Source organism: Macaca mulatta, chromosome 19 (genome assembly GCF_049350105.2).
Source record: "Macaca mulatta isolate MMU2019108-1 chromosome 19, T2T-MMU8v2.0, whole genome shotgun sequence".
In the NCBI taxonomy this organism is placed as follows: domain Eukaryota; kingdom Metazoa; phylum Chordata; class Mammalia; order Primates; family Cercopithecidae; genus Macaca; species Macaca mulatta.
The window spans coordinates 20,155,635-20,165,930 of record NC_133424.1 but is presented as its reverse complement, the minus strand read 5'-3'; the positions used below and the strand labels follow the sequence as shown (position 1 = coordinate 20,165,930).

Here is a 10,296-nt window from a genome sequence, read left to right as displayed (position 1 = left end):
GCCACAGGGGGTGGCAGGCGGCCGCTCCGCTGTGGAACCTGCTGCCCCGTGCCACCCTGCTGCCTAGTCACAGGCCGGCGTGTCTGTGCTCCCACCCCAGGCATGCCGTGAGTTCACCACACACGTCACCAACCTCCTCCAGGAGCAGAGCAGGATGAGGCCCGTCTCCCCTAAGGAGATTGAGCGCATGGTCGGCGCCATTCACGGCAAGTTCAGCGCCATCCAGATGCAATTGAAGCAGAGCACCTGTGAGGCGGTGATGACCCTGCGCTCGCGGCTGCTTGATGCCAGGTCAGGGCTGCATGCACCCGAGACCTCAAGCGCTGGCTCTGAGGGACTGGAGGGAAGTAGTGCTGGCTTGGGTTGAAGACAGCCCTGGAGGCTGTGTCCGCAGTCACGGTTGGAGGCCTCACACAGCGTCTTGGGAGGAAGGCCCGAAGTATTGCTGTTTTCATTTTTATTTATTTTTATTTTGTTTTGGTTTTATTTATTTATTTATTTGAGACTGAGTCTCACGCTGGTGCCCAGGCTGGAGTGCAGTGGCACGATCTCGCCTCACTGTAAGCTCCGCTTCTTGGGTTCAAGCGATTCTCCTGCTTCAGCCTCCCGAGTAGCTGGGATTACAGGCACCCGCCACCATGCCCAGCTAATTTTTGTGTTTTTAGTAGAGACGGGGTTTCACTATATTGACCAGACTGGTCTCGAACTCCTAACCTCAAGTGATTGCTGTTTTCAGAACTACTGGAAAATCATACTCAGAACTAGAGGTGGGGGTGGTACTAGAGTCCTAGCATATTAACGCCGACAAAGGCTGGCTGTTTTTGCAGGCGCAAGCGGCGGAATTTCAGCAAGCAGGCGACGGAAGTGCTGAATGAGTATTTTTACTCGCATTTGAACAACCCATACCCCAGCGAAGAAGCCAAAGAAGAGCTGGCCAGGAAGGGCGGCATCACTGTCTCCCAGGTGACGTTCTCTCCTGCCATGCCTCCCCACGCCTGGGAGGAGTGGATGGTTAGGTCCCATGGGGACACCCAGGGAAGTTTGCTAAATGTGTGCAGAGGCCAGGCACGGCTGCTGGAATCTCAGTGCTTTGGGAAGATGAGGTAGGAGGGTTGCTTGAGTCCAGGAGTTCAAGACCAGCCTGGGCAACATAGTGAGACACTGTCTCTACAAAAAATTTAAAAAATTAGCTGGGCTTGGTGATGTGTACCTATGGTCGCAGCAACTTGGGATGCTGAGGTGAGGGGATCACTTGAGCCCAGGAGGGTGAGGCTGCAGTGAGCTATGATGGCGTCACTACATTCTACCCTGGATGACAGAGTAAGACCCTATCTCTGAAAAACAAAAAAAGTGTGGAACAGGAGCCAAGTCTCCCTACTGTGAGTCAGCCAGACTGGCTCAGATTCAGGCTCTGCATTACAAATGTGGGACTCTAGCACTCTCCCCCTTCATCTGTGAGGCAGGGGTGCAAGTGCACCCACAGAGAGACCTGGGAACTTCCTGAGGGATGCAGATGGAATGCGAGGTCCCAGAGGTGATGCTGTGGAGTGTGAGCTCCCTGAGGGTTACAGACAGAGTGTGAACTCCCTGAGGGATACAGATGGAGTGTGAGCTGCCTGGGGGATACAGATGGGGTGTGAGCTCCCTAAGGGATAGATGGGGTGTGAGCTCCCTGAGGGATACAGATGGAGTGTGAGCTCCCTGGGGGTTACAGATGGAGTGTGAGCTCCTTGAGGGATACAGATGGAGTGTGAGCTCCCTGAGGGATACAGATGGAGTGTGAGCTCCCTGGGGGTTACAGATGGAGTGTGAGCTCCCTGAGGGATACAGATGGAATGTGAGCTCTCTGAGGGATACAGACAGGGTATGAGCTCCCTAAGGGATAAAGATGGGGTGTGAGCTCCCTGAGCGATACAGATGGAGTGTGAGCTCCCTGGGGGTTACAGATGGAGTGTGAGCTCTCTGAGGGGATTGAGGTGAAGTGTGAACTCCCTGAGGGATACAGGGGGGTGTGAGCTCCCTGAGGGATCCAGATGGAGTGTGAGCTCCCTGAGGTGATTGAGGTGGAGTGTGAGTTCCCTGGGGGATGCTGTGGAGTGTGAGGTCCCTAAGGTGATGTGGTAGGGAGTATGAACTCCCTAAGCTCACACTCCCTGACTCTATAGCCTGGTAGGCAGCCACCAGTGTCCTCTGTGGAACTGGGGATGAAGGAGGGAGACACTAAGACCAAGAGGCTAAGAAACATTTCTGAAGGTTTTAGCATGGGAACAGTAAGTCCAGGCAGCCTACAGCAGCAAGCCAGGTCCAGGCCATACCCCCGAGGCAGCATGAGTGTGTGGAACAGGGCCTGGGTGCCGCCCTCCCACCCGGACAGGCACACCCCCACAGCCTCTGTGGCAGCAGTAATGGCAGGTGCTGACCCACAGCATGGCTTGCTGCATGTCACCACAGCCCTCCCTACTTTGTAGCTGGAGGGGCTGAGTTTCTAGTCCTTCACCATCACGCTGTGCCCCAATTCAGGCTAAGTCCAGTCAAGTCTCTGTGACAGAGAGCAATTGAAACCCCTCGGGGTCACGCAGGCAGCAAAACATCCTGAGGTCATAGCCACATTTCACTCTGCTCATCGGGATCTGCTGTGGTGTCAGAAAAAAGGCCAGAGCTGGAACAAGGGGCCGCACCTCTGGGTCTTCAAGGCCCTTGGAGAAGCGTGAGACATTTGGCCCCCAAGGAACAATTGTCTGGAGGACAACCAGGGCCGCTTCAACCAGGATGGAGCCTCTGGGGCCTCCCATATGGATCCAGAGAAGGCTGCTCACACCCCAGGGGTAGGCAGACACTATTTTTAGAACAGAGAGCACACAGACAGGGATCCTTCTTTTTACAGTTAACATTGCAAGGATAATGTAAGTACACCAAAGAAAAAAATGTTGGCCAGGCATGGTGGCTCATGCCTGAAATCCCAGCACTTTGGAGGCCAAGGCAGACGAACCACCTGAGGTCAGGAGTTCGAGACCAGCCTGGCCAACATGGTGAAACCCCGTGCCTACTGGAAATACAAAAATTAGCCAGGCTTGGTGGCACACGCCTGTAATCCCAGCTACTGAGGAGGCTGAGGCAGGAGAATCACTTGAACCTGGGAGGCAGAGGTTGCAGTGAGTTAAGGTCATGCCACTGCACTCCACACTCCAGCCTGGGTAACAGAGTGAGACTCTGTCTCCAAAAAAAAAAAAAAAAAAAAAGTACAAAAATTAGCCAGGCTTGGTAGCGCGTGCCTGTAGTCCCAGCTACTGGGGAGGCTGAGGCAAAACTTGAACCTGGGAGGCAGAGGTTGCAGTGAGCTGGAATCGCGCCGCTGCACTCCAGCCTGAGCGAAAGAGCGAGACTCCGTCTTAAAAAAAAAAAAAAAATGTTTGAAGTAGCAAAGGTTATCCACAATCCTCCTCTGTCCCTTGGCTGTTTCATTTCTGTTTGTTATTACACTATGTGTTTATTTTACTTGCTTTAGGATACTGAAATGTGGCCCTGGGTGGGCATCTGAGGACGTCTCCATGCCTGTAGGAAGGCACTAGCCTTGGGGTGCTCACCCATGTGAATCTGCCCAGGGGACATTTTTATTGTCACGACTGGAGGAGGGAAGTGCTCCTGGCACCCAGTGGGTGGAGGCCAGGGATGCCGCTCAGCACGCTGCAGTGCCCAGGACGGCCCCCACAGAGCAGATAGACCCCAAACATCAGCAGTGCCTCCAAAGGTGACAAGCCTCTCCCTGGGGGACTCCAGTGCCAGTTTGCAGTCAGAGTTGGGCTGATTCCACCTTGGTGGTGGACCAGCTCCTTTTTCTCCTGCCTCTGCTTTCATACAACAGGGACGATAACAGCTGCCTCCCAGGTCCTCATGAGGATGAGGCAGAACGATATATGAGGCTGGGCCTGGAATCCCAGCACTTTGGGAGGCCAGGGCGGGAGGAGCTCTAGAGCCCAGGAGTTTGAGACCAGCCTGGGCAACAGAGTGAGACCCTATCTCTAAAAAAAAATTCTTTTTTTTTTTTTTTTGAGACAGTCTCGCTCTGTTGCCCAGGTTAGATTGCAGTGGTGCGATCTTGGCTCACTGCAACCTCTGCCTCCCAGGTTCAAGGGATTCTCCTGCCTCAGACTCCTGAGTAGCTGGGATTACAGGTGTGCGCCACCAGGTCCAGCTAATATTTGTATTATTAGTAGAGACGGAGTTTCTCCATGTTGTCCAGGCTGGTCTCAAACTCCTGACCTCAGATGATCCCCCCACCTCAGCCTCCCAAAGTGCTGGGATTATAGGCGTGAGCCACCACACCTGGCCAAGAAACAATTTTTTAATTAAAATTAAGAAAAATATATGAATATATGAGGAGTGCTTAGCCTAGCACCTGGTACATTCCAACTACCCCTTCAGAGTTCACCTTGTTTTCATTTGATAAGTTTGGGATTCGATCACAGTTACTGGATCCCCAGGTCTCCCTGGCTCTCACTTTTCCTGAAGCGAACACGGAAAGTAACCTGCTGCCTTGCTGCAATGGCAGCCAGAGGCGCTGTCCCTCCCCGTCCATCTCAGTCTTGTTTTCCTTCCAGCCCCATCCCAGGTCCAAGTTCCAGCAACACCAGGTTTTAGGCAGCAGAGTTCTAAGACATGCCAGCTCCAGGGTGTCCTCAACCCACGTGGACATCTCCCTGGGTCCGTGGTCCAGCGGGCGCCACCTTCTCAGTCCCGGTCTCTTCACAGCCCCAGGGTGCAGTGTTGTCTTGTAAGGCAGTGGGAGCAATGGGCACCGCAGGGAACCCACAGACTGCGTCGTGTCTCAGAAGTTGCCAGGTCAGCTCCTCCAGTGACTCCTGTGTGTCCACAGGTCTCCAACTGGTTTGGCAACAAAAGAATCCGGTATAAAAAGAACATGGGGAAGTTTCAAGAAGAAGCTACCATTTACATGGGTAAAACAGCTGCAGATACCACCGAAGTTGGGGTCCCAGGGAACCATGCCAGCTGCCTGTCAACACCCAGCTCCGGTGAGTGAGGCTGGCCCAGGGACAGTCATCTGTACCCACGTGGACGGCCACTGAGCTGCATCTGGGGAGGCCGCAGTGGGACCATATCGCCCTTCCCCCAGTGGTCAACTCTGTGTAACTCTTTGCTCTGTTTCAACTGTGAGAGTTCTGTTCCTCTTGGCCATGATCCCAACTAACAGATACCTGTGCTTTGGGGACAGAATGGTGATACTGATAAGAAAAGACATGAAAGGGCTGGGCACGGTGGCTCACGCCTGTAATCCCAGCACTTTGGGAGGCCAAGGTGAGTGGATCACCTGAGGTCAGGAGTTTAAGACCAGCCTGGCCAACATGGTGAAACCCTGTCTCTACTGAAAATACAAAAAAAAATTTGCCAGGCATGGGCTGGGTGCAGTGGTTCACGCCTGTAATCCCAGCACTTTGGGAGGCTGAGGCGGGCGGATCACAAGGTCAGGAGATCGAGACATCCTGGCTAACATGGTGAAACCCCATCTCCAATAAAAATACAAAAAATTATCTGGGCATGGTGGTGGCGGGCACCTATAGTCCCAGCTACTTGGGAGGCTGAAGCAGGAGAATGACGTGAACCTGGGACGCAGAGCTTGCAGTGAGCCAAGATTGTGCCACTGCACTCAAGCCTGGGTGACAGAGCAAGACTCCGTCTCAAAAAAAAAAAAAATTAGCAGGACATGGTGGCGAGTGCCTGTGGTCCCAACTGCTCGGGAGGCTGAGGCAGGAGAATCACTTGAACCCAGGAGGCAGAGGTTGCAGTGGGCCGAGATCATGCCACTGCACTCCAGTCTGGGTGATAGAGCAAGACTGTCTCCAAAAAAAAAAAAAAAACAAGACATGAAAGGACATTAGTAGTGTGGTGGGGAGGACCCTGCTGGCCTCCCTGGGATGGGGGGCTGAGGAGCAGAGGCCAGATGCTGAGGAGGAGCAGGAGCCACATTCGAGGCCTCCTGTCGGCTGAGGGGCTGGGTAGGTCCCACCCGAGGAGGTGCCACGACTGTGCCCACCCCAGCTCCCACCTCTTCCAGGCTCCTCTGGACCCTTCCCGCTGCCCAGTGCTGGGGAGGCCTTCCTCACCCTGCGGACGCTGACCTCTCTCCAGCCTCCTCCTGGGGGAGGCTGCCTGCAGTCCCAGGTGAGTCTCAGGCACCATCCCACAGCGCCCAGGTGGGTGGCAGGTCCTCAGAAAGGCCGTCTTGTCAGTCAGCCCTCAGCCTTGGGGCAGCTCCCCCAAAGGTCCCAGCAGTCACACAGGCCATGCTGTGTGGCCACCACCGGGGCACAGCTCTGCAGGGTCCCACTCTGTAATGACTGCGCCCTCCGCCACCGCCACCTGTCACCACTGCAGCCGCTGGGAACAGTCAGTGGGAATGAGCCCCAAGATGAGGGCTGTGGCTGTGGAGGGGAAGGGCGCCTCCTAAAGGAGTGTGGAAGGACATGGTGTCCTTCCCTCGAGAGGGAGGGGCAGGCAGCAAGCAGAGGAGAGACAGGACCTTCCCTTGGGCTCAGACCTGGCGCCCTCAGTGCCGCAGCTTGGCCGGGAAGGCAGGTCTTGTGCCAGCACCTCCTCTCCTGCTGCTCTGATGGGGAACTGAGGGCGCCCTGCTTGACCACAGTGAGGATTTGTTTTGGCGACCGTGAAGAAAAGGAGCCAGGGGTCTGAGGCAGCTGACACACCCACCCCACCCAGGCCCCATGGCCTCCCACTCCCCCTTGGTGGCCACAGGGGCCTGACCCCAGCGGCAGGGGAGGCCATAAGTGGGGACTGTCTCGAAGACACTGCGGAGGCCCGGGTGTGACATGCCCAGCACAGGCGCAAGGCTGTGCGGTGTGTGCCAGGGCCCAGCAGAGCCGGGTGCCCCTCCCAACTCACCACTCTCTCCCAGGGGCTCAGAGAATGGATGCCCCTTGTGCCATCTGTGGGGTCCCGCCTGGTCCTGGGAAGCTCATGTCCCACACTGCCCTGCTGTGGCAGCTGCCCCCCATCACCATGCAGCCCCCAGCCAGGGACACACGCGAGGGGCCTCACCTTGCCCTTTGCACCCCTGGGACCTGACTACACGCCAGCAGAGTGTAGAGTGTCTACCCCAGTGCAGAGTGCCCCCCGGGTGGTGCTCCCACACTCATGGGCAGAGCAGTCCCAGCCACTTCCTTAGCCTGTACGGTGCCCACTGTAGTGGGGGTGGGTCCTGTGGACCTGACGCCATCTCTGCACTGCAGACAGAGCCCCCACCCCTCATGACAAGTGGATGCCTCCCGTCCTCCTTGCTGCCCAGTCAGACCAGTGTTGGGCCAGGTTTCAGAGCCCCTTTTTCCCACCAAGTCTCACCATGACACTCCAGGTGTCGCCGTGGGCTCCAGGCCTGACCTTGTCTCCCTGCCCCTCGCCGGGCAGGAGCCCTTGCTATACCTGATGCCAGTCAGTCCTTTGCCCAAGCCCCAGGGAAGCCACTAGAGGCCAGTTTTCCTGCCAGGGAAGCTCGTCCATGTCCCATATCAGGTGGCAAGGCCAGCTGTGACCCAGGGCTGACCCCTCCATCCCTTCCCTCCTCCACTGGGTTGGAGGTCATCTGTGGATCTTTTCCAAGCTTCCCCAGGGACCCCTGGAGGCTCCACCTGCGGCACGAGAGCTGGGTAGTCACCAGCCTCACGGCCACCCCTCTGATGCTCCATCTCTGTCGTTTCAGACCCAGGGTAGCTGGCGGGGTGCCACCCCCCGACCTGCAACTGCGTCACCTGCTGGAGACCCTGGCAGCATCAACTCCAGTGTGTCTAATTAAGTTTTGGGGATAAGCAGGAAAGAGCACCGCGTGAGCTGCCATGTGTAGCCAGCCCCTGCGTTGTTATTGAACGTGCCGCCAATGACCTCAGAAAACCCAGATGGGTGGTGGTGCCCATGAGCCCCTCCTCCTCAGCCGGGCCCATGGCGCTGGCTCATGTGTCTGCTGGGACTCAAGATGGCCTGAAACGCTACTCATTCTCCCACCTCAGTTTGTTTTTTTGATAGTAATTTTATGGTAACGCTATGAATTGTCTGTTCTAGGACTTGGCACAGATTTTCCCATTAAAATTTTTGACTTATTTTAATTCCGATGTCTGTTCACCAGATTTGTTTTGGGTGGTAGTTGACACCGGTCACAGCTGCAGTGTCATGTGTGCTGTGATTCTGTCACTCATCTGCGCCGCTCAGGCACCAACTCCCAACACTATCTTCTGTGGAATCATATCATTCTGTTCTGATTTTAAAATGTCCTGACTGGGCGCAGTGGCTCATGCCTGTAATCCCAGCACTTTGAGAGGTCGAGGTAGGAGGAATGCTTGGGCACAGGAGTTTGAGACCGGTCTGGGCAACGTAGTGAGACCTCGTCTCTATAAAAAAAAATTCTGCTTTCAGAATTTTTTTTTTTTTTTTTTTTTGAGACAGATTCTCACTGTCACCCATGCTGGAGTGCAGTGGTGTCATCTTGGCTCACCACAACCTCTGCCTCCCAGGTTCAAGCAATTCTCCCGCCTCAGCCTCCCAAGTAGCTGGGATTACAGGCGCCTGCCACTATGCCCAGCTAATTTTTTGTGTTTTTGGTAGACACAGGGTTTCACAATGTTAGCCAGGCTGGTCTCGAACTCCTGAGCTCAAGTGATCCGCCTGCCCCAGCCTCCCAAAGTGCTGGGATTATAGGCATGAGCCACCGCGCCCGACCCCCGCCCCCAAATTTTTTTAATTAGCATGGTGGCACATGCCTGTAGTCCCTGCTACTCAAGAGGCTGAGGCAGGAGAATCACTTGAGCTCAGAATGTTGAGGCTGCAGTGAGCTGAGATCATGCCACTGCACTCCAGCCTGGGTAACAGAATGAGACCCTGTCTCAATTATACATATTTATTTATATGTTCAGAACTTAGAATTTTACAGGGAATTAGTTTTGCACTTTTTTCGGGTTTTGTTCTATTTGCTGTTTTGCTGGGGTTTTTTGTTTTGTTTTGTTTTGTTTTGTTTTGTTTTTTTGAGACAGAGTTTTGCTCTGTCGCCCAGGCTGGAGTGCAGTGGCACAATCTTGGCTCACTGCAAGCTCCGCCTTCCGGGTTCACGCCATTCTCCTGCCTCAGCCTCTGGAATAGCTGGGACTACAGGCGCCCACCACCATGCCCGGCTAATTTTTTCTATTTTTTAGTAGAGATGGAGTTTCACCATGTTAGCCAGGATGGTCTCGATCTCCTGACCTTGTGATCCCCCCGTCTCAGCCTTCTAAAGTGCTGGGATTACAGGCGTGAGCCACCACGCCCGGCCAAAAAAATTTTTTAAAGGGTAAGCTTTATGTTATGTATATTTTACCACAATTTAAAAGAAAAAAGATTAAAAAAAAAAAAAGGATAAAAGATAAAAAGACCTTCTCTTGGAAACTGGCCCTGAACCCACCCCCCACAACTTTTGCATGTGTTTCTGATAACTTCTGTCCCGAACGTAGCTCACAAGAGCAGGGGCACGCCTTCTGTCTGTGAGTCTTGGGCTGCAGGGGGCCATGAGGCAGGCAGACTGGATGTGACAACAGGAACTTAGGGCGGGGACGGGAGTTGCTTTCATCTCCCGACTGCAAATGGTAGAAAGCCCAGCCACACCACTGTGGGGAGGGAATCCCATGTCAGGGCTAACTTGGTTATGAGCAGGGTGTGGGCAGAGGCACCCCGACTCCAGACCTCTAGTCCCTGGGTGCTCTTTCCCACCCAGTCATGCCTTGGGCCCCACAACACCCCAGGCTGCATAGAACCCAGGGCCCTGGTTCTTGGCGCCACCCAGCACCCAAACAGGAATTGGGGGATGCCAAGCTCCAAGCCATGCACAGCAGTGGGCCAACAGGACATCAGGCACAGCGTGCAGGAAAAGCGCTCGGGAAGTTTCTCATCTTTAATGACATTTCAACTGAAAACAGAAACCAGCTGGGCGCAGCGAGTCTCGCTCTGTCACCCAGGCTGGAATGCAATTTTTTTTTAAGACAGAGTCTCGCTCTGTCACCCAGGCTGGAGTGCAGTGGCACGATCTCGGCTCACTGCAGCCTCCATTTCTTGGGTTCAAGCGATTCTTGTGCCTCAGCCTCCCAAGTAGGTGGGATTACAGGCATGCACCACACCTGGCTAATTTTTGTACTTTTAGTAGAGATGAGGTTTTGCCATGTTGGCCAGGCTGGTCTTGAACTTCTGACCTCAAGTGATCCGCCCGCCTCGGCCTCTCAAAGTGCTGGGATTACAGGCATGAGACACTGC

At 54.6% G+C, this 10,296-nt stretch overlaps 1 protein-coding gene across 4 annotated transcripts in view; it reads left to right on the top strand.

The window, feature by feature from the left end:
• Positions 1-8,126, top strand: part of PBX4 (PBX homeobox 4) — a 57,865-nt gene extending 49,739 nt beyond the window's left edge. For 3 of the 4 annotated variants that reach the window (XM_015123399.3, XM_077978569.1, XM_077978570.1), the window contains exons 4-8: positions 101-291; positions 828-963; positions 4,874-5,030; positions 6,071-6,177; positions 7,730-8,126. In XM_015123399.3, coding sequence (XP_014978885.2) covers positions 101-291; positions 828-963; positions 4,874-5,030; positions 6,071-6,177; positions 7,730-7,822 — 684 coding nt within the window. In that variant the 3' untranslated portion in view covers positions 7,823-8,126. The remainder of the gene's footprint in view (positions 1-100; positions 292-827; positions 964-4,873; positions 5,031-6,070; positions 6,178-7,729) is intronic. The other variant, XM_028840089.2, reaches the window with a different exon arrangement.
• Positions 8,127-10,296: the final 2,170 nt, after the last annotated feature.